This window comes from Pelodiscus sinensis, chromosome 7, assembly GCF_049634645.1.
Source record: "Pelodiscus sinensis isolate JC-2024 chromosome 7, ASM4963464v1, whole genome shotgun sequence".
Taxonomy (NCBI): Eukaryota; Metazoa; Chordata; order Testudines; family Trionychidae; genus Pelodiscus; species Pelodiscus sinensis.
Window position 1 is genome coordinate 64,762,110 of NC_134717.1, and position 21,982 is coordinate 64,784,091.

The window sequence follows — 21,982 nt, forward strand, 5'->3', positions numbered from 1 at the left end:
AGTGGGTTTGGGAGGCTGCACCACCCCGCAGACTAACCGAGACCCCCACAGGTTGCGCACCTCCGAACACCACAGACCCAAAGGCCTGGCTCCCGGGGGGCTGAGCGGGGTTAGGACTTATGGTCACAGTGCCGTCAGCCCCACGCACGGGCCTGGGGAAGGCACCAGGGGAGAACACCACACGCGTCCAGCGCCCGGGGCCGAAGCTGGCAGGGTGGGGAGTGGCACACGGGACGGGGAGTGGGAGCAGGACGCGGGACGGGGAGTGGGAGCAGGACGCGGGACGGGGAGTGGGAGCAGGACGCGGGACGGGGAGCGGCATATGGGGCGGGGAGTGGGAGCGGCACACAGAGCGGGGAGCGGCGGGCGGGGCGGGGCAGGGCACACAGAACAGGGAGTGGGAGCGGCACACAGAACAGGGAGTGGGAGCAGGATGCGGGATGGGGAGCGGCACACGGGGCGGGGAGCAGCGGGCGGGCCGTGGCACACGGGAGCGGGGAGCGGGAGCGGCACACGGGAGCGGGGAGTCACACACAGAAGCAGCAGCCCCCGGGGCCTGAACGTGGCGGGAGGGGCTGGGCCAAGCAGGCGGCCAAGGGCAGGGGAGGCTCTCGGGCTGCCAGGGCTCGCTGCACCCAGCGGCGTGTCGGCCGGGGCTCAGCAGCAGGAGCCCGCAGCGCAGGGGCCAGGCCGGGCTTGTTCCCCTTTGCGAAGCAAACCCAGCCCCGTGCCAACACCACATGCACAGGCGCATTCCGGACCGGCCCCCCCCGCCCCCATCTCTCACCTACACTCCCATTGGCTGGCTGTGGGGGCGGGGCTCCCCGAAACCGTGTTCCGCCCCGCTGCTCCGACCAGCAGCCCTGCCTCCCTCCACCCGGCCCAGCCCTCCCCTCCCGCCTTAAGCCTGCCAGGCCCCGGCACTCACCTGCAAGCCCAGCCCTCCGGAGTCGCCCCTCTCGCCCTTCAGCCCGTTCATGCCGGGCCGGCCCTGCAGACACGGAGCAGCCCGAGGGGTCACGGTGCGGCCATGGATGGCAGAGGCCCCTACGCGGGCTGCCTTAGCCCACGCCTGCTGCGCGGCCATTGGCGGGACGAGACACGGCGGAGGGACGCCCCAGCAAATCTGAGATGCTTGTGAGCCCCCCAACTCCGCCGGGCCCAGCGCCCGGTGCTGGGAGCCAGGAGCCCAGGCTGGGCTAGTCGCTGTCAGGGAGGGAACCCGCCACAGTCCCAGGGCAAGCTGACACCTTACTTCTGGGCTCGGCTTCCAGCCATGGGCGCGTGGCCCGCCACTGCCTGGCCGTGACGCCGGGGTCCCCAGGAGGAACTTGCAGGCCGTGGCCAGGCCACTGGCCTGGGGCGCTGGCCCCTCTCCGATCCGGGACCCTCCCTGGCCGGGCCCAGCAGCGGGGCCCAATGCAGAGGCTCTGCCGCTCTGCTCCCCGGGGGCAATGCTCAGCCGGCTCCAGGGCCTCTGGTGCAAGGAAGTGCAAGCCCAGCGGCGCGCCAGGAGCCAAGCGAGGTTCTTACCGGTCTGCCAGGGAAGCCGATTTCCCCCTTGTGTCCAGGTCGCCCCTGTGGGCCCTGCAGGGAGAGACGAAGGAGCAGTCAGACGGTGCCGGCTCAGAGGGCTCAGGGCCCGGCCATGCGCCCCTCCTCGTCCTCACGCAGCCCTGGCCAGCAGGCACCACCAGCGCCCCTCCAGCCTGGCCTGGGGCTCCTGCTGGGGCCAGGTCTCCGAGCATGCGAACCGATAACCGCCCCCATCCGGCTCTTCTCGGGGCTCCCCGAGGGGTCAGGCTGCATGGTCGGGGAGGGGACAATTCCCTCTCGTCAGGGGGCCCTGCGTGGGGGGAGGGGAACTAGCCTCAGCAGGGCGGGCCGGTTAGTCTGCAAGTTCCAAGCCAACCCCGCCGTGGCAACGCAGACACGGAGCGCCATGCGGTGGGTCGGCGCAAGCCCCCTTCCGGCGAGAACCGACAGGGCCGCGGGGCGGTAAGGGGGGCGGGGGGCCTGTCGTGAGTTTATCGCCCTCTCGTCCCGCCCCCGCTTCAGTCATTTCAGAACCACCTCCCATGCCGCTCTGCACGTGGCCCTGCACATGGCTCAGCCCCAGCCACGGACCCGGGGTGGTCGCCCACCGGCCGGCTGGGGCCTGGCAACCCGCCCCGGCCGTGGGTGGTGGAGCAAGACCTGGGCCCCCGAGCACAGCCCACACGGGCTGGCGTTGGGCCCCCTGCACGCATGAGCGTGACCCCAGCCGTGGCGCACACCCGGCGGGCACAGGCAGCCCCCGCTCGACACAAGGGCAGAGAGACGTCCCTGCGCACTTACTGTCGGGCCCCTGGCTCCCACCAGCCCCGGCTCGCCCTGCAGGCGAAGAAGAGGGAAAGCGTTAGCGTCACGATGTGCACGTGGCCACCCCGCGGCCCCTGGCAAACGCCAGCCCCCAAGGGCACAGCCCGGACAGACCCCTGGGCACGGGAACCACGCCCGCACCGACAGCACCTCCTGCCCGCGCGTGGAAGGGGTGGCACAGCAGCGCCGGTCACTGGCGCGAGCAGCGCAGCGGCTGCAGACTGGCAGGGCACTGGGTTGGCGCCCACCCCACCCCGCGGCAGGCCGGGAGCCCGAGTCGGCGCGTGACCTTGTCTCCCTTCGCGCCGGCTGCGCTGAGCGTCCCGTCCGGGCCGGCGAGGGCTCCGGGCTCCCCCTTCTCACCCTGGCACCAGGAGGTAAAGACAAGCGGGAGTCAGGAGACATGCCACCCCGCCCCTGCCCAACCCCCGCTGCCGCCCGGGCTCTGGCTCCGCTAACGAACGGCCCAAACGACCCGCAGCGCTACAGCCAGCAGGGAGCCCTGCCGCACAGCGACTCCCGGCGCAGACGCCCCCAGCCCCGGGAAGCTGCTCCGTCCCCCTATTCCCGGTCAGACCGCGTCTAGCGCCAGCCTCCGGCCCTGGGGGCCCATGAGCCCTCCCTCTGCCAGACCACCCACTGGCTGCTCCCAGGGCAGGTCCCCCTCCATCCAGGGACCCCACCGTGCCAGGGCAGGTTTCCAACCCTCAGACCATTCCTGGGCTCTGCCCTGCCCCTCAGCTTCGCATGGGCTCCAGCTCAGGGCAGTACTGGGCCGGCAGCCAGAGAGCAGGACCTGCCTGCCCAGGGCCCAGGGCTTGGCCGCCCTCCGACAGGCAGCGTGCAGCGGGGCCCGGCGGGCCGGCCTACCTTGGGTCCTGGAGCGCCCGGGAACCCTGGGTCTCCTGGGCTTCCTTTGGGTCCCGCCGGGCCCTGAAAGGGAAGCAGGGAGGAGTCGCCGTGGAGACGGTGCGCCACGCAGGGACGGCTCCGTGCCCGGCACCGGGGCTCCCCAGAGGCAGGGCAGGCGGGTAGAGCCGTGCCGCGGCTGAACCGAGCCTCCTCTGCCCGGGGTCCAGCAGGCACGGAGGCAGCCTCGGCCGCCCAGCACAGCCCGCCAACTGAGAGGGTGCCAGGCAGCCCCGGCTGCGTGCCTCGCCCACAGAGGGGAGGGGAAGCCGCGCCCCAAGCAGCTTTCCCCATCTCTGGGACATGGCAGGCACAGAAACGACCCTCTGCCCGGCCGGCTTGACCGGCAGCCCCCCACATCCCCCCCACCTGAGGGGCTGGTGCCACATCACAGCAGAGAGGGGCCAGTGTCCAGGGGGCTACACCGATTTACACCCCCAGGGTCTGGCTCAGACCCTCCCCATTGGGCGCCGTGCCCGGGTCGGGGGGCAGGGCCCCTCCGCACAGGGCTGGCAGTTGTCCCAGCCGCCCGGCTCTCCAGGGAGACGGAGATACTCACCGGGAAGCCGGCGCGGCCTTGTCTGCCCTGGGGAAAGAAAGAGGCACCGTCAGCCCCACACGGCCCGGAGATCGGCGTGGCCGGGGGCAGGGAGGGGGCCGCAGGGCGAACGGCCGGGAGCTCAGGGCTACCTACCTCGGGGCCCGGCAGAGCAGCGAGCGCTTCCTGAAAAGGAACAGACACGTCAGCCGGCTGCCCCGCCTCGCCGCCGCGGCACAACTCTCCCGCCGGCACCAGCACCAGCACCAGCTGGCACAGGGCAGCCGGGCACGACAGCCGCGAGGGAACAGGCGGGCAAGGGCCCGAGAGCCGGGCGTGTGGGCCACAGGGGCGACGTGTCCTTACCTCTTCACCCAACGCATAGACGACCTGCCCCGGGGGGCCGGGCGGCCCGGGGGGGCCAGGGGAGCCCACGCCGTCCTGGCCTCGCTCGCCCTGGCAACGGCAATCCTTCTTGTGAGCTAACCGCAGCCCAGAATGCCCCCGCCCCCATGGCCCCCCTTGCCGCCGTGGGCCCTCCCCACAAGCCCGACCCCCTTGCCATCATGGGCTCTCCCCACAAGCTTGCCACCTTGGCCCCCCATCGTCCCCATGGGCCCTCCCCACAAGCTCGCCCCCTCGGCCCCCCATCGTCCCCATGGGCCCTCCCCACAAGCTCGCCCCCCGGCAACCATGGGGCCTGTTGCTCCCCTTGCCATCATAGGGTCCCCCCTCACAAGCAGCCCCCCAAAGCTGGCTCCCACCCCACAAGCAGAGGCCCAGGCCCCAAGCCTGCCCCCCTCCTATTCCCAGCTCCCCCCCAGCTGGCCCGGTGGGAAGGGAGCGAGCCACGCGGGGCCATGACACCCCAAAGCCGGCAGCCCCACACCAGCACCCCACACCACTCACCTTGGGCCCCTGGCCGCCCCGCTCGCCCTTGGGTCCCTGCAACAAGAGCGAGGGGAGTGCGGCTCACATGGCGCCCAGCACAGAGCACCCAGATAGCCCACGCTGCTGCTGGCGCCGGGCGGACAGCGCCGAGCCCTCGGGCCACGTGCAGGAGCCGGCCCAGCCCTGCCACGGGCACAGCCAGGGCCGGGCCAGAGACAGCAGACACGCAGCAGGCTCAGGGACGTCTCCGGGGGCAACCGGGGTTCCCCCAGAGCGCAGAGGAGGGGGGGGCACAGCCCTGGAGGGAAAGGGGCCATCGCGCAGGCGAGCCCACGAAGACCCCGGGACATGGGGCAGAACGGGCCCCTGGGGTGCTGAGCGCGGCACTTGTACGTGGGGGAGCGGGGCTGGGCCAGGCCGGCGCGTGGCACAGGGCTGAGCCCACAGGGTGGAGGCCATAGCCAGGGACAGGCGGTGCACGGTGCGCAGGTCTGCTCCGCGGATGAGCTTTAGCCGTCTGCGGCGAGGCCTTTAGCACCTGACCGCGGCTGCCCAAGGAACAGGCGCTCCATGGGGTCACTAACCAGGGCGTGACAGTGAACAGCCCAGGCCTCGGCTGTCTGAACCGACTGACTGCCCGTGCACAGCTGTGGCGTAGTGGGGGGGGGGCTGTCTGCTCTGTGACCGGGGTCCCCCTGCGCTGGGAGGGGAGATTCTCACTGACTCTCCCAAAGGTGGATTAACCCAGACACCCAGCCTCAGCCTCCCAGGGAGGGAGACACAGGGAGGAGGGCGGAGACCAGCACCTGGCTGGGGGCAGGGCTGGAAGAGAGTTTTAGTTTCTGGCTGGTATCATGGAGGAAGCAGCCTAGGCAACGGGCTGGGATTTAGGGGCCCAGGCTCTCCCATCTCAAGGGGGGCTGAGGCATCCTAGGCCTGCCCTGTAACCAGATGACATCTGTGCTGTGCTGTATCCTGGAGAAGCAATAAACTCCCTCTGTTCTACCGGCTGGTGGAGTCTGTCCGGGCCATTACGGGGGTGCAGAAGTCGGGGGAACCCCAATGCGCTGTCACAACAGGCGATCCATGGGTGTGGCAGTGAATAACCCAGGCCCGGCTGTTACCAGAGGCTGTACCCACAACCCGACTGTGTAGCAGTCAGCCCCTAAGAGCTGCCAGGCCGGGCAGGGGGGTCCCCCCAACACTCACCTGAGGTCCTGGGAAACCTTCCAGCCCTGGGCGCCCGTCCACGCCTGGAGTACCATGGTCCCCCTGAAACACACAGACAGTGGGAGCACACCGAGGTCCTGCCTTTGGCTCCTCGGGGTGTGACTCCACAGGGCCCCCCAGCAGCCACCCTGAGCAGCCTCGCTCTAGGCCCACATGCGAGTTTAGGGGCATCCGGTCTCACCAGACCACACGCTCCAATCTGCCTGACAACACTGGGCAGCGTCTGAACATCGACCTCCCCCCAGCCCCAGAGACAGTCGCAGCTGCCGTGAGCTGGAGAACGCGTGATCAGAGCTTGCATATAGGACGTGCTGCGATCGATCCCCGCCCCGGGCCCCGGCGGCCGCGCGTCTCCTCCATCCCCGGCCCCGGCGGCCGCGCGTCTCCTCCATCCCCGCCCCCGGCGGCCGCGCGTCTCCTCCATCCCCGCCCCCGGCCCCGGCGCGTTTGATCCCCGCCCCGGCGGCCGCGCGTCTCCTCCATCCCCGCCCCCGGCCCCGGCGGCTGCGCGTCTCCTCCATCCCCGCCCCCGGCCCCGGCGCGTTTGATCCCCGCCCCCGGCGGCCGCGCGTCTCCTCCATCCCTGCCCCGTGTCCCGGCGGCCGCGCGTCTCCTCCATCCCTGCCCCGCGCGTCTCCTCCATCCCCGCCCCGGGCCCCCGCGCGTCTCCTCCATCCCTGCCCCGGGCCCCCGCGCGTCTCCTCCATCCCTGCCCCGGGTCCCGGCGGCTGCGCGTTTGATCCCCGCCCTGGTCCTCAGCTGACCCAGAGGGGGTGTCTCCCAGGCCCTCCCGCTAGGGCTCAGAGGGATGCGGGCAGTTCGTGTAGCTGCGTGAAGTGACTCTACCTTCTGTCCTGGCAAGCCAAGCAGGCCGGGGCTGCCGGCGTCCCCCTGCAAGAGAAAGGCCGGTGGTGAGCAGCTGCACAGACCAGGCGCGAGGGCCGAGAGCTCCACGCGCGGCTCAGCAGCACCGTCCCTCTGCAGGGGTGCTCAGGGCACAGAGGCAGCTGGGGGCTAGTTCCCAGCGAGGGGGCAGAGCCAGGCCAGGGCGGGTCTGTCCTCGCAGGCAGAGGCGTTACGCCAGCGAGACGCCCTGGCTCCAGGGACTCCATGCAGCCGCACGCCCTGCAGGGAACCCCCTGTGCAGGACACCGGGGGGTGCGGCCGAGCACGGGGGCTGGACTGGCCCCTCTCCCAGTGCCCGTCTCAGAGGCCTGGGGGCGGCGCAGCCAGGCCAGCTTGGGGAACTGGGGTCCCACGTTCCCAGGGCTCTCACCTTGAGTCCGGGGAGTCCAGGGGGCCCCTGTGTGAAGGAAGACAAGACGGGTTCAGGCCAAGGAGCCGAGCGTGTTCGCAGCCCCCCCCGCCGGCAACCTCGGCGCCTGTCTGTGGTCTCACGGCCAGCAACACCAGCCCGGGCTGCAGGACGTCACACCCCGGGTGCGGTCACTCAGCCCCAGCCAGCCCCCGACGGGCACGGCTCTTCCCAGCACCCTGCCCCACGAACACCTGCCCCCACTGGCTGCACACCCCCTGCCTCAGTTGTCCCGGGGGGTCTGCCCATGGTGGGTGGGATGGGGGGAATGCACGGACCTCACCCAGCAGGGTGGCCCGCCAGGGACGTGCACCCCCAAGCCGGCCTGTGGTGGCCATGCCACAGAGCTGGCTCATGCCGTGGACACGCAGCCCGCAGCCTAGGGGGCTAGCGTCCTTGCTACCGCGCTGTGCAATGCCGGGTCTCCGGGGCGGGGTGGAAGACTCCTCCGGCAGGCAGAGACGGGGTCCACTGACGGCCGGGCAAGGGGACCTACCTGTGGCCCCTCGGGGCCGCGCTCTCCAGGCGTGGCAGAAAGCAACGGCAACCCCGAGCCTTCCATGTCGCCCTGAGGTAACAAACCCCCATGAGATGCAAACACGGCTCCCGCGGGCACCCCGAGTGACCCCCAGAGCACCGGGCAAGGGCCCCCCGCAGGCACCCCGAGTGACCCCCAGAGCACAGGGCAAGGGCCCCCGCGGGCACCCCGAGTGACCCCCAGAGCACCGGGCAAGGGCCCCCCGCAGGCACCCCGAGTGACCCCCAGAGCACAGGGCAAGGGCCCCCGCGGGCACCCCGAGTGACCCCCAGAGCACTGGGCAAGGGCCCCCCGCGGGCACCCCGAGTGACCCCCAGAGCACAGGGCAAGGGCCCCCGCGGGCATCCCGAGTGACCCCCAGAGCACAGGGCAAGGGCCCCCCGCGGGCACCCCGAGTGACCCCCAGAGAACCGGGCAAGGGCCCCCCGCGGGCACCCCGAGTGACCCCCAGAGAACCGGGCAAGGGCCCCCCGCGGGCACCCCGAGTGACCCCCAGAGAACAGGGCAAGGGGCCCCCGTGGGGCACCTGCTGACCGATGGCAGCGTAAGACTTCCGAGCTCGTACTTACAAATCCCACCTCGTAGCCTGGCCCGGGAGGGCCGGGGGGACCTGGCAGCCCACGTGGTCCCATGGGCCCCGGAAGGCCGGCCAGCCCCGTCTCCCCAGGGGCGCCGGCCAGCCCCGCCTCGCCCTTACTGCCCTGCGCGGGAACGAAAGGAGCAGTCACGCAGCGCTCCCAGGCCGCAGGGCGCGTCTGGGCAGAGCGCCGGGCTCCTCCAGCCTGGGGCCCCCACCCCGCCCTGAGCTGCACGTCGGACACAAACCCAGCGGCAGCCCCCCCGCCTGTTCCGGGACCGTCCCCGCCCCCGGATCGCAAGGCCAGCGCTCTGCAGCGCGGGACCGGCCCGGGGTTGCAAAGCTCCCGACCTCGTTCCTCCCCAGCCCTCCCGGGCCCTGCCCGCAGCCACGCTCCCCCGTCCACAGCACCCCCCCTGCAGCCACGTCCCCAGCCCCCCAGCCACGTCCCCAGCCCCTCCCAGGCCCTGCCCTGCAGCCCCCCACTGCGTCCCCCGCCCCCGCGGCCCCACCCCACAGTCGCATTCCCCCTGCCCGCAGCCGCAGAGAAGCCGGGAGGGCAGGTGGGCGGGTGTGGGGCTCTCATGGGGAGAAAGATGAAGCCCACACCACGTCCCCCCTGCGTCCTCCGGCCCCGCCCCCACCTCATCCTGCAGCCGCCCGCCCACCCCACAGCCACATCCCCCCCGCTCCCCTCCACCGCTGCGTCCCCAACCCCCTGCCTGCCCGAGCTCCCTTTGCGCCTGCGCCCTGGCTGGCCAGCAGCACCTGACACCGCAGCCTGGGCTGCGCGGGAGCAGACAGACCCTCCCCCCCCTTGTGGGGGCTCCGGTACCTTGGGTCCTGGAGCTCCGGGCAGGCCGAGGGCACCGGGGTCCCCCTGGGAAGAAGCAGGGAAGGGAGAGAGTGGTCAGTGCGCCGCTGGCTGGCCGGCCGGGGCAGCTCCCGGCGAGCTGGGGGCCAAGCCCTTTGGAGGCTGCTGGGCCTGGACCTGCAGCTCCCCAACCCCCACAGGTGCCCACTGGCTACCCAGCTGCCAGCGCGGCCCCACCCGTTTGAGGGAGGCCCCCGCCGGCCCAGGCCCACCCCCAGCCCCCCGCCCTGGGGCACTCGGCCCAGCTCTACCCCTGGCTCTGCCCCGCCCCAGCCGGGGAGGTATAGACTGTGGTGCTGGCCCAGGCCCCGCCACGCCAGCAGGGCTCATACCCGCTCTCCTCGCGGCCCAGCCTGGCCAGCCGACCCATTTCTTCCAGGGGAACCAGGAGGACCCTGCAAGGACAGAGACACGCTCAGCGGGCGGAAACGGTCCAGAGCTGCCCCATTCCGGCCACGGCTCCGTGGGCACGAGGAACGGCCGCTGCCTCTGCCACGCCAGGCTGCTGCCACATGGCATCTCCTTGCCCGGACCACTCCCGCCAGGGTCGCCACAGCCCTGCCACGCTCTGCGCCAGCTGCACGCCCCCCCCAGTGTCACCACGGCCCTGCCACGCCCTGCGCCAGCTGCACGCCCCCCCCAGTGTCACCACGGCCCTGCCACGCTCTGCGCCAGCTGCACGCCCCCCCCAGTGTCACCACGGCCCTGCCACGCCCTGCGCCAGCTGCACGCCCCCCCCAGTGTCACCACGGCCCTGCCACGCTCTGCGCCAGCTGCACGCCCCCCCCAGTGTCACCACGGCCCTGCCACGCCCTGCGCCAGCTGCACGCCCCCCCCAGTGTCACCACGGCCCTGCCATGCCCTGCGCCAGCTGCACGCCCCCCCCAGTGTCACCACGGCCCTGCCACGCCCTGCGCCAGCTGCACGCCCCCCCCAGTGTCACCACGGCCCTGCCATGCCCTGCGCCAGCTGCACGCCCCCCCCAGTGTCACCACGGCCCTGCCATGCCCTGCGCCAGCTGCACGCCCCCCCCCGGCATGGGCCACTCCCGCCAGGGTCGCCACGGCCCTGCCACGCCCTGCACCAGCTGCATGCCCCCTCCCCCTCCGGCATGGGCCACTCCCGCCAAGGTCGCCACGGCCCTGCCACGCCCTGCGCCACCTGCATGCCCCCTCCCCCTCCGGCATGGGCTACTTCCACCAGGGTCACCACGGCCCTGCCACGCCCTGCGCCAGCTGCACGCCCCCCCACCCCCGCCACCAGCACGAGCCACCCCCACCAGCTGTGCTCCAAGTCCCAGCAAGCTGCGGTTCCCCTGCCCTCCCACTCTAGCACCTTCAGCCTGGCCTACGGGCCCTAGACCTGCAGCAGGAAACACGGGGGCACTGCCCTTAACCCCGGCACGGCCCCCACAGCCCTGGAGCACCCCAGCACCCCCCACACTTACCGGTGGGCCTTGGGCTCCACGGGCACCATCTCTGCCTGGCAGGCCGGGGGGGCCCGGCAAGTCAGTGCTGTTCCTCCCAAACCTTCCTGGCTCCCCTGGCAGGCCGGGTACCCCAGGAGGGCCAGGGGGCCCTGGTGGGCCTCGGGGGCCCTGCAACAGAGAACAGGACGGTCGGCGGCACACGGCACCTTCTCTCACGCCTGCGGTGCCACGTCCAGCACCACGCCTGGCCCCGCAGCACCCCCCCCCGCCCCCACTCACCCGCAGGCTCTCCAGGTCGCCGCCGAAGCCCGAGCCCTCCATGTCGATGAACGTCTGCAAGAGAAGCACACGGGCAGCCCCCGCGCTCAGCGGTGCCGCTGGCCGGCCCGAGTCGGCAGCGCGCCACCAACGCCAGGCGCCCGGCCGGCGGAGCACGGGAGACTAGCCTGCGGCGCGCCGGGAAGCAACCGCCAAGGGCACCGCGCCAAGGCAGCCCACAGTCTGGCGCCACAGCCACAGGGAATCGCTGGCCCGCGCGACCGACACGCCTGCCTAGCTCCCTGCCAGGGTGAGCCCGAGGGCTCGGCCACGCCCACGTCCCCACTGGCGAGCGATCGGCAGCTCCGGCACGGCCCATCTGTGCCCCCGGCAGGACGCAGCAACCTACCAGCTTGTCCTGCTTGGAGGAGAGGCCGGGTGGCCCGGGCGGTCCAGGGGGGCCTCTCGCCCCGACTCCCGGCTCCCCCTAGGCACAGAAGAGGTGACAGCTGGGGACAGGCCCGTTCCTACCCTTTACGCTGCCCAAGCAACACAGGGCAGGGAGAGCCCGGCCGGCCGCCCCGCAGCCCACAACTCACCTTCTGGCCCTTGAGGCCCGGGTCTCCCGGAGTCCCAGGGAAGCCCTGGGGGCCAACGTCACCCTGCAAGGGAACAGAGACGGAGCCGGAGCCGGGCGGGGCCAGGGACCCCCTAGAGCCGGCTGCCCGGTCTGGGAACCCCCAGCCACGGGCATTTCACAGCCCCCGCACTGCCGGGCAGCTGGCCCTCGCCCCGCACCTCCCTCGGCTCGGCTGGCAGAGACCCGGAGCCCACAGCCCTGCCCCGCCTGACGACTGTTCTCGGCCCCGGCCCTCTGCTCTCCCGGCTCCCTCTGCTCCGGCTCACGCTGGCTGCTGGGCCCTGGACTCTCTCGTCTGCCTACAGCCTTGTGGCGCCCGGACCTGGGCCCACGGCCACCGCCGAGGCCTGGCCGTGCAGGGCAGGGCAAGGCACCCTCAGGTCGGCACCGTAGGTGGATTCTGGGCTGTGTTCCTTTGCCGGCCGGCAAGGCCTGGAGCCAAGCGTGCTGTGGGGTTGGGTGGGGTGGGGGGGCGTGCTGCGGGGTGGGGGGGTGTGCCGCAGGAGGGGGGACAGGGCATGCTGCGGGGTGGGGTGGGGTGGGCGTGCTGCAGGGAGGTGGGGGGCGGGGCATGCTGCGGGGAGGTGGGGGGCGTGCTGCAGGAGGGGGGGGGCAGGTTGGCAGGGAGCACCAGGGCGCATGCACGATATGGCAAGGACCCGCAATCCTGCACGGCCAGTCTCCCGAGTGCGTGTGGGCGGCCCCCGGCAGCGGGAAGCGAACGGTGCCACTTACGGGTTTCCCGTCTTCCCCAGGATCGCCCTAAAGCCAGAGACATCGGCGTTAACGCCACAGGCTGCGCAAGGCGGCCGACAGACCTGGACCGCGCCGGCCCCGCTCCTCCTCCCCCCCGGACACAGGCCCCCTCCGCTGGGGAGCTGTGGCTACCGCGGAGCCCTGCACCCACGCAGCCCCACCTCTCCCTCCCCAGTGGACCCAAGCTCTCCTCTTCCCACGGCACGCCCACAGCTAGCGCCAAACCGCCAGGCTGGCCTCTCCTGCTGCCCCCACTCCTGGACAGTGCCCAGTGCCCCCCCCACCTGCTCCCCTGCCCAACGCCCCCCCGCCCGTACCCCAAACCCATCCCCCGGCCCAGCGCCCCCCCCCCGCCCGCCCCCCGGCCCACTTTGGGCGAGGCTGTACTCACAGGTTCTCCATCCTTGCCAGGCAGGCCATCTTTCCCGGGCAGCCCTGGGGGGCCTGTGGGGCCGGGCGGCCCTGCCACTTGCTCCACCAGAGAGCCATCGGGGCGCTGCACCCTAGTGCCGGGTGGCCCAGGCGGGCCGGCGGGTCCGGGCGATCCTTGGGCACCTGGCTCACCTTTCTGCCCCTTTGAGCCGGGATACCCGAATCCCGCACTGCCCTGGGGGCAAAGGGGGAAGTGACTCCTGCACTCGGCCCCGGCTCTCCCAGCTCGCCCCCCGCTGCTTTCTGCGGAGGCGGAGCGGCCGATTCCCCTGCCCCAGCCACTGGGCCCGGCCCAGGGCCCCTTGGAGCCAGGTGTAGCGGTGCCTTGGGGATCCCCCCCCTGCATCCAGCAAGATGTGACTCCGCCAGCCAGTAGAACAGGGGGGTTTATTGCTTCTCCGGGACACAGCACAGACGTGACGTGGCTACAGGAGTCGGGGCCAGGCAGCCTCAGTCCCCTTGGGGTAGGGATCCAGCACCCCCAGCCCCCAGCTTAGTCTCCTCTCCATGTTTTTCCTGTAAAAACTGCCCAGCTCCCAGCCCTGCCCCCAGCCAGGGGCCGTCCCCCCCCCCCCCCTTTGTTCCCTTCCCGGGAAGAGCCTTGTTCACTGCCCGGGCTGGGCCCAGGTGTCTGGGCCAATCCACGTGTGGGTGAGTCCATGGGAATCACAGGCCAGCGCAGGGGGACCCGGGTCACAGAGCAGATACACCCCCCCCCGCGTCACACCGGGCTCCAGGGACGTGTCCCTGGTGTGCAGAAGCCCTGCTACCGACACAAGGCCGACCCCCGTTCAGCTCCCCGGCCCTGCCCCCTGTGACCCAGCCCCGCACTCACCTTCACGCCCAGGTCGCCTTTCTCCCCCTGTGGAAGAACAGAGCAAACATCACCGCACAGCGCAGACAAGCCGCGCACCATCGCTAGCCGCACGCTCAGCTGTCCGGGACACAGAGCGCGAGATGTCTCGCACCATCGCTAGCCGCACGCTCAGCTGTCCGGGACACAGAGCGCGAGACGTCTCGCACCATCGCTAGCCACACGCTCAGCTGTCCGGGACACAGAGCGCGAGATGTCTCGCACCATCGCTAGCCACACGCTCAGCTGTCCGGGACATGGAGCGCAAGATGTCTCACACCATTGCTATCCGCACGCTTAGCTGTCCGGGACACGGAGTGCACGGAGCGCGAGACGTCTCGCACCATCGCTAGTTGCACAAGGGGCTACTCAGCTGTTCTGGACACGCCCCCTCCGCCTGCCTTCGCCTTTCATTCCAGTCATAGTCCTGGTCTTGCCTTCTCGCTGCCTGGCTTGCATCTTCCCCCTCCCACCCCCAGCCCAACCCCGCCCCGCCCATCTGTCTGCGCTACAGCCAGTAATGGGATAGATGTGCCCAGCTCTCTGCTCTGCCCCTGCACAAACAGCACGTGCCACAGGGCGCCCACAGGGCAGGGGGACGGGGCTGGGCACCCGGTGCCACGGGGCAGGGGGACGGGGCTGGGCGCCGGGTGCCACGGGGCAGGGGGACGGGGCTGGGTGCCCACGGGGCAGGGGACGGGGCTGGGCGCCGGGTGCCACGGGGCAGGGGACGGGGCTGGGCGCCGGGTGCCACGGGGCAGGGGGACGGGGCTGGGCGCCGGGTGCCACGGGGCAGGGCGCTGGGTGCCACGGGGCTGGGCACCGGGGCTGGGCGCCGGGTGCCAAGGGGCAGGGGGACGGGGCTAGGCGCCCACGGGGCAGGGGGACGGGGCTGGGCGCCAGGTGCCATGGGGCGCCCACGGGGCAGGGGGACGGGGCTGGGCGCCAGGTGCCACGGGGTGCCCATGGGGCAGGGGGACGGGGCTGGGCGCCAGGTGCCACGGGGTGCCCATGGGGCAGGGGGACGGGGCTGGGCGCCAGGTGCCACGGGGTAGTGGGACGGGGCTGGGCGCCAGGTGCCACAGGACGCCCACGGGGCGGGGGGGGCTAGGTGCTGGGTGCCACGGGGCAGGGGGACGGGGTTGGGCGCCAGGTGCCACGGGGTGCCCATGGGGCAGGGGGATGGGGCTGGGCGCCAGGTGCCACGGGGTGCCCATGGGGCAGGGGGACGGGGCTGGGCTCCAGGTGCCACAGGGCGCCCACGTGGCGGGGGGGGGGGCTAGGCGCTGGGTGCCACGGGGCAGGGGGACGGGGCTGGGCTCCAGGTGCCACAGGGCGCCCACGTGGTGGGGGGGGCTAGGCGCTGGGTGCCACGGGGCAGGGGGACGGGGCTGGGTGCCGGGTGCCTGCGGGAGCCAGGCGCCTGAGGTTTGCTACATGCTTGGTGCTCTAGAGAAACGCTCAGAGCTGTCACTGACCTTGTCGCCTTTGGTGCCACCGGCTGCTAGAGTCCCGCCAGCTGCTAGAGTCCCGCCAGCTCCGGAGTCCCCTTTGGGGCCACGTTCGCCCTTCTCCCCCCGCTCGCCTTTGGCCCCCTTGGGACCAGCCCTGGCTGGAAGGAAGAGCCAGGCACGGTTACGGGTGCCCCCGGGCCGGCTGCCGAACCGGAGCCCAGGCTGGCCAGCCACGGCACAGCCCCTCCGGGCTGGGGTGCCGGGTGGGCAGCCCTTCCTGATGGGCCGCAGCGACATGGAGGCAGCCCGCCCCCCTGGCTCTGCCAACGTCAGCCTGCGCCCCGCGCCCCGCTCCTGCCCTCTGGCTCCCCCTGCCCCGGGGCGACACGGCGGACACCACGGTTACCTCCTGTCAGGACGGGCAGTGGTCCTTCTCCGGGCACTGGCTCGCCCGCGCTGCCTGGCTCCACTCTCTGCCCGGCGGTGGGGGGCGCAGTGACGGGGGGCGGCTCCGGGAGCCGCGCGACAGGCAGGGCCCCCTGTGCGGCCCAGGCAGGGAAAGAAGCGAGTGAGAAGCGGGGTGGCCGGGCAGCGCAGCAAGAGTCCCTGCTGGCCTGCGGGGGGCACAGGCAGGAGTAGCGGGGGCCACGGGCCCGTCTGCCCGCATGGGGAGCCCCGGCCATGGGACTGCCCCAAGTGACCCCCGGCCGGAGCAGAGCAAAGCCCAGCGCACACGGCCAGGGACGCAGCGGCCTCGCCCCAGGCGTGCTCGTGTTAGCGCTGCACCGCACAGCGGGCCAGGGCGGGGCCGGGGGACACGGCGTTAGTCACAAACAGGGGCACACTGCGCCCGGCCCCAGGAACTAGAGATGCCAGAGCCCCGGGCTGCCCTGAACCGTGTCCCCCCCGTGCGGCTGCTGGGGGCTGGAAGCAGCCGTCCCATTCCAGCCGGGCCTGCTGGGAGCGAGTGCAGGAGAAACACTTCCCGCCCCGCCTGCACCTCTGTGGCCACTAGGTGGCAGCAGCGTCCGTGTCCAGACAGACACGCGTGTCCCCGCAGCACCCGGTGCCCTGGCCCTGCCGGAGGCTGGCTCCCCACTGCTGCCAGGGGAGGGGAGGCACCGGCCCTGCGCCCAGCGCCGGGCCCGCTCCTAGCCCTCCCACCGCCCTGCCCGTGCCAGCCCCCCACTGCTGCCAGGGGAGGGGTGGCACCTGCTAGCGCCTGGAGCCTGGGGGCATGGGAAAAGGCAGGCCCGGCCGCCACCCTGGCACCTGGAAAGGAAAAGTGAAGCCCTGGCCGCCGACTCACCCGTTCCCTCCCGGAGAGACGGGGCCTTTCCTCAGCGCCACTGCCGAAGTCTCCAGAGGCCTGCGCGCCCGAGGGGGAGAGAGTCAGCGGCAACGTGCCCAGCACCGCGGAGCGGGGTGCCCCCGGCCGGCCATGCCTGGCCTCACCTTCCCGCCGGCCCGGGCTCCGTGCTGACACCCACAGGCGCCGACACCACTGACCCGGCGCAGGAAAAGGGGCCTCGCGCCGCAGACGTCAGGGCCCGGCGCTCCACGGCACTAGCAGCCCGTTCCCTCCCTGGGGCTGGCCCCAGCGCCCAGGCACAGGCGGAGAAAACGCTCCAGAGGTTACGTCCGCCGGGGGCCTAGTCCTCCGATCCACCGGCCGGTTCCCCGGGAAGCGCCCCATGGCCCCGTGGAAGCCCCCCCACAGCCACGCCACCGGCTGGTTCCCCGGGAAGCTCCCCATGGCTCCGTGGAAGCCCCCCACAGCCACGCCACCGGCCGGTTCCCCGGGAAGCTCCCCATGGCTCCGTGGAAGCCCCCCACAGCCACGCCACCGGCCGGTTCCCCGGGAAGCTCTCCATGGCTCCGTGGAAGCCCCCCCACAGCCACGCCACCGGCCGGTTCCCCGGGAAGCTCCCCATGGCTCCGTGGAAGCCCCCCCACAGCCAAGCCACCGGCCAGTTCCCTGGGAAGCTCCCCATGGCTCCGTGGAAGCCCCCCACAGCCACGCCACCGGCCCATGGCAGACAGCGCTCACCACATCTGTGTCCTCCTCCTGCTCCTCGCACTGCAGCTCAGCCGCCTGTGGGTCACCGCTCAGCTTCAGATCTGCAATCACCCCCTGGAAGACACGGGCCGAGTCAGCCCCACGCCACGCATCCCAGGCGGCTGCTAGCCCAGGCCTGGTGGGAAAGGCTCCCAGGGCGCCAGCAGCTGGCGAGTGCAAGGGCTCTCCGTCCACAGCATTCCCCGGCTCTCTGACCTCTCCCGCCAGACTGCCTCCGGGCTGGCTCGCGCTGTCCCTCGGGAGCGTGCGGGTGTGAATCCCAACCCCTTCTCGCCAGCCCTCCCACCTCTCCGCACAGCCTGGGCCACTGGGCGGGGCTGCACCACGCAAACGCCCCGAGGCGGCGGTTCGACGCGTCTGTCCCCGCCGGGCACACAAGCCCCATTAGCCGAGCCTGGGAGGCGAGGCAGCGCAGGCCCAGGGAGACCCCCGGAACGCCGTGCAGGGCCAGAGACAGCAAACCTCTGGGCGGCAGCTGCTCCAGCCCCGAGAGGCCCCGGAGCCCGCAGAAGCAGGTCTGGGGTGAGCAAGGGGCAGCGCAGCCTGGCAGGCGCGGGAAGGAGCATCCCAGAGCCAGGCAAGGCAGAGATCTCGGGTGCCCGCTGGCTCCGCTCCCTGTGGGGGGGGCACAGCAGACACCCCAGCGCCCCTCCCCACTCGCACGGCTCCCTGTTTGGAGTAAGGCCCCTCTCACGGCTCCGAGGCAGACCACCGCCCTGCGCCCGTGGGGACCGGGCAACCCCCCAGCCTGGGCACAGGGGCCGTGGGTCGAGAAATGGGCCGGCCCGGGCCCCGAATCCTCCTCTAGCCACGGCCCACGGAGCCAGGCCCCAGCCCCCCCAATCTCGTTTTCCACTCCCGGCTGCTCAGGAGCCAGAAACGCTCTGGGCCTTCCTCCCTTGGATTTCCTCCTCCCCGGAACCGGGTGTTTACAGAGCTCTGCAGCTCGGTCTCCGAACAGCCCCCCACATCGTCTTGCTGCTCTGACCCGCGCCGGCCCTTGATCCGCTCTTGCTGGCCAGCCAGCACCTTGCCACGGCTCCCGCACACGCAAACTGCGCCAGAGTCACCCCGGGCGGCCGCCACCCCGGAGCCCAGGGGCAGCGCTGCGGGTTGCTCGCCCGCCTGCCGCCAGGGGCCCATCCCACACAGCAGCTCAGAGCCCCTGGGCTCCGGCTGCCGGCCCCCCCGGAGTCACGGGCAGGTGCCTGACACAGCCACGTGGCCAGGCAGCCCACGCTCTGCTCGCCAGACAAGGCGTCTCCCCTCAGGAGGGGCCTGGCACGCCCACCAGCAGACCGAGGGACCGAGCGAAGGCGCCAGGACTCCCCACGAGCGCGGCGCAGGGCCCCCACCAGCGGGGGGGGCAGGCGCAGAGTGGGGCCAATCCGCGGCACTGTTGCCGTCGCAGCGTTAGCAGACACTGAGGGTGGAGCACATGGCGCTGGCAGGACACGGCCCAGCCACCGGAGAGGGGTGGCACGGAGGCACACGGGCGCCCGAGGGCCGTTCCAGGCGAATTCTCCCCGCCGGGGCACCCAGTCCCCGAGCAGCGCGCAGGGCCCCAGCTTCCGCCCGCCCCAGCGCTGGGACAGCGCCACCGCATGGCTGGAATGGGCTCCCCTGAAACTGCCCCCAGCCGCCCGGCCCAGGCGAGGTGGGATGGGCTACAGCCAGAATTCCAGCCACCCGCGTTCCTGGAGCGACGACCCGGCCCTCTAGCGCCCGGCCCCTGCCCCCCAACTCAGGGTGTCCTCACTAGCTCTCTGGCGGGACGTGGCCCTGGTGGAATCCCACGAGGGGAGGGGCCACGCTCACGTGACGGGGGAGGCTCCCCGGGGCAGTTCCCAGGATAGGGGGGCGGGGCCCTGGGCGCGGCCAGGCAGGTCGTGTCCCCCCCGATACACGCGCCAAATGCTCCCAGTGCAGGGCACGTCCGCACCACGCAATCAGAGCCTCTTGCGCCAAGGCCGGAGCAGCCTCCTGGCCCCGCACTCTCTGGGGGGCAGCTTGTACCGTGGGGCCCGACGGCCAGCACGGGGCGCTAGGGCGCATACGCCCGGGTGAATCTCATCCCCCCGGCCTCACGGTGAATCTCATCCCCCCGGCCTCGCTGCAAACCGCCCCCCCCCCCGCACTGCGCAGCTGGGGTACGACCTGGGCATGGGTCCCTGCGAACGGCACCTCCCTGCGCCCCCAGGGCTCGCTGCGCCCAGGGGCTGGGAAACGTGTGCGCCTACCAACGCCCCCGCCCCCGCCCCCACCCGCTCCCCTTCGGAGACGCGCTGCTGTGCGGCCCGGCGCCTGCCTTCCCAAAGGCGTTCTCCGCCGGTCACGGGCTGGCATCACCCGGCACCGGCCCACGGCTCTTACTGAAGGTGAAAGGTTAACACGCCCGCGCAGGGCTCACGACAACCCGAGAACAAGCCGCCCGGTCTGACCGATCGTTAGCCGTCCGCTTCCCCGGGGAGCCGTCCCTCTGGCGCGGGGCCCTTTCGAACCTCCAGCCGGGGGAGCAGCGCTGGAGTTTGGCTTCGCACACGTTACCGCTGGCGTGCGCGGGCCGGAGGGCGTGGCGCGGACCAGGCGCTAAGTGGGAGCTGCAGATCGGGGGGCTCTCTCTATCCTCACGCCAGCGCTCCCAGGGAGAGGGCAGTTTCATTCCCACCCATTCACGAGCCAGGCAGCCCCGGTGCCGAATCCCGCCGACCCCACCGCAGCCTCCGCTCCAGCTGAGCCCTCCGACTCCCAGCGCGCACGGCCCCAGGCAGGCCGAGCTTCGGGGCTCCCGGCAGTGTTGCTATGCTAGTCGGATCGAGAGAAATTAAAACAACCCGCCCCTCCCACGCGCCTGCCCGCCCAGGCCACGGACCGCAGCGCCGGGGGACTTGCCTGGTATTTGTCCGGATCGGCGCCTCCCGCCTGAGCCACAAAGAGCCCGGACCCATCCTCCAGCTCCATCTCGTCGGGGGAGCGCTCGAAGCGAGCCCGCCGGGCTTCCTCGCAGTTCAGGTACAGAACCACCTCGTCCTCCCGCACGCTGATGGCAAAGCGCGACCAGGCGTGGGCCAGGGCCGGCACGGAGAAGGCCGCGGCCACGGCCGAGCTGGCGGAGCCCGGCTCCGTGTAGTAGAAGATGATCTGCTGCTGCCGGTCCTGCACGGCGGAGAGCTTGACGCCCACGTAGATGAGGGTCTGCGAGGCGTCGGTGACGGCGAAGAGCACGCCGGCCTTGGGGGTGGTGGGCTTCACGTAGAAAAGCAGCGAGAAGTCTCGGTAGAAGGGGCTAGGCAGGTGGTACCGGGCCACCTGCCCCGTGTTGGCCTCCAGCCCGAAGACGTAGGCGAACCCATTGTCCGGGCCATCGACCCTGGTTATCTCCTCCGGTGGCGGGTCGCCGATCAGCTGCAGGAGACTGACTTCCGTGCTCAGGTTCTCTGCAAGGGGGACAACGGAGCGGTCAAAACGAGCCCGTCGGGGTGCCACGCAGCAGGCCACGGCCCCCAGCCTGGGCTGGGACCACGCTGCCAGGGAGGCCCCGTGCAGAGCCCACACGCTGCCGGAGGCACAGCGCTAGCCGGTCGCCCCGGGAGTAGCCACCGTTCCCAAGCGCTCCTTCCTCCCTGCAGGCTGGGGTGGGCTAGCTGCGGCAAGCATGGCCACCCGCTGGCCCGAGCGCTGGGGAGCAGGTTGGGAGCGCGGCTGAGAGGTTCACGCTGGGGATGAGAACAGGTCACCGGGGAGCAGCAGGGCCGGTTAGCCGACGTGTCAGCGGGGATCGCGGCCTTCGCTCCCACCCCCTCTGCTCCGCTTTGCACCGGCCCTGGCTTCGGGCGGGGCTGTGTGCGCGGCCGGCCGGCGAGCCCCGAGGGCTGTGCCCAATCGGTGAGGGACAGGCGGCTTGCAGGGCCTCTTTCCAAGCACTGCTCTTTGCAGCCCCCGCGGAGACAGCCCTGCCGCCGGCCTGTCGCTGCGCAGCAAATTCCACGCCTGCCCCAGGAACGAGCCAGCGTGCCTGAGGCACCCCAGGGGACGCAGCCGGCGCGGCGGTGCCCAGGCCCACGGCCAAGCCCCGGAGGTGGAAGGTGCGAAGGGCGTTTCAGGAGCCCCGCTCTCGCCCTGCTGAACGGGGGCCCAGCCAGCGGCTACACTCTGGGCTGCCACGACAAAAGCGAGCGCCGTACGCAGCATGGTGCCCGGTGGGCAGTGCTGGGCTCGCTTCCGCCAGCGCCCTTCATCGACGGCTGGCCGTGGCCCTCCCCCTCACTCTGCTCCGGGCCACGGGGGGTGCCGGCTTCCCCGTGTCTCTCCTGGCCTCAGGGATGGAGGGGCACCGAGCGCTGAGCCCAGGGGAGAGGCCGCGGGCAGGGCCGGCAGCCAGAGGCCAGAGCGTGGCAGCCTGCGGGACATGCTCGTGTTCGCGACGGACGACAGGGCGTATCCCCACCTTGGCCTGGCCACCCCTCCGCTCCCACTGCCTCCTCTGCCAGGGGGCGGCTGCCAGCGCTTACAGCTCACAGGCTGGGCCCAAGGCGCACCTGCCCCCGCCACACCCGGCCTGCACCGCTACCCTTGCCCCGCAGCCGGGGCAAGCGAGCAGCAGGCCCCAACAGGCGCCTCGTTCCCTGGGAGACTCCCCCGCGGAGCACAGAGGCTGCGGCAGCCTTGGCGGTGTCGTGGGGCTGCCTGCGCTGGATGCACTGTCTGAGGCCGCTGTGCCCCGGGCACCAGGACCATGTCTTTTCCCAGCAAGCTCAGGCGCACGGTGCTCTCCCCCGCCCCACCAACGCCATCAGAGGAGCGTGTCGCAAAGCAGCGACAGCCCCGCCCCGCCGGGCTCCCAGGGC

At 72.1% G+C, this 21,982-nt stretch overlaps 1 protein-coding gene across 5 annotated transcripts in view; it reads right to left on the minus strand.

Annotated features, from left to right (window-relative positions):
* Positions 1-21,982, minus strand: part of COL18A1 (collagen type XVIII alpha 1 chain) — a 71,357-nt gene that overhangs the window by 9,261 nt on the left and 40,114 nt on the right. For 4 of the 5 annotated variants that reach the window (XR_012905354.1, XM_075934108.1, XM_075934104.1 and 1 more), the window contains 28 exons: positions 20,028-20,572; positions 17,106-17,189; positions 16,365-16,424; positions 15,462-15,594; positions 15,080-15,213; positions 13,584-13,610; positions 12,708-12,923; positions 12,296-12,322; positions 11,520-11,582; positions 11,330-11,407; positions 10,942-10,995; positions 10,681-10,830; positions 9,566-9,628; positions 9,195-9,239; positions 8,352-8,483; positions 7,741-7,812; positions 7,206-7,232; positions 6,776-6,820; positions 5,909-5,971; positions 4,718-4,753; positions 4,175-4,264; positions 3,965-3,994; positions 3,830-3,856; positions 3,232-3,294; positions 2,651-2,725; positions 2,338-2,373; positions 1,534-1,587; positions 929-991 (listed from right to left, as the gene is read on the minus strand). Coding sequence is in view for 4 of the 5 variants with exons in the window: in XM_075934108.1 (XP_075790223.1) it covers positions 929-991; positions 1,534-1,587; positions 2,338-2,373; positions 2,651-2,725; positions 3,232-3,294; positions 3,830-3,856; positions 3,965-3,994; positions 4,175-4,264; positions 4,718-4,753; positions 5,909-5,971; positions 6,776-6,820; positions 7,206-7,232; positions 7,741-7,812; positions 8,352-8,483; positions 9,195-9,239; positions 9,566-9,628; positions 10,681-10,830; positions 10,942-10,995; positions 11,330-11,407; positions 11,520-11,582; positions 12,296-12,322; positions 12,708-12,923; positions 13,584-13,610; positions 15,080-15,213; positions 15,462-15,594; positions 16,365-16,424; positions 17,106-17,189; positions 20,028-20,572 (2,492 nt within the window). In the remaining variant the exon portion in view is untranslated. The remainder of the gene's footprint in view (positions 1-928; positions 992-1,533; positions 1,588-2,337; positions 2,374-2,650; positions 2,726-3,231; positions 3,295-3,829; positions 3,857-3,964; positions 3,995-4,174; positions 4,265-4,717; positions 4,754-5,908; positions 5,972-6,775; positions 6,821-7,205; positions 7,233-7,740; positions 7,813-8,351; positions 8,484-9,194; positions 9,240-9,565; positions 9,629-10,680; positions 10,831-10,941; positions 10,996-11,329; positions 11,408-11,519; positions 11,583-12,295; positions 12,323-12,707; positions 12,924-13,583; positions 13,611-15,079; positions 15,214-15,461; positions 15,595-16,364; positions 16,425-17,105; positions 17,190-20,027; positions 20,573-21,982) is intronic. The other variant, XM_075934106.1, reaches the window with a different exon arrangement.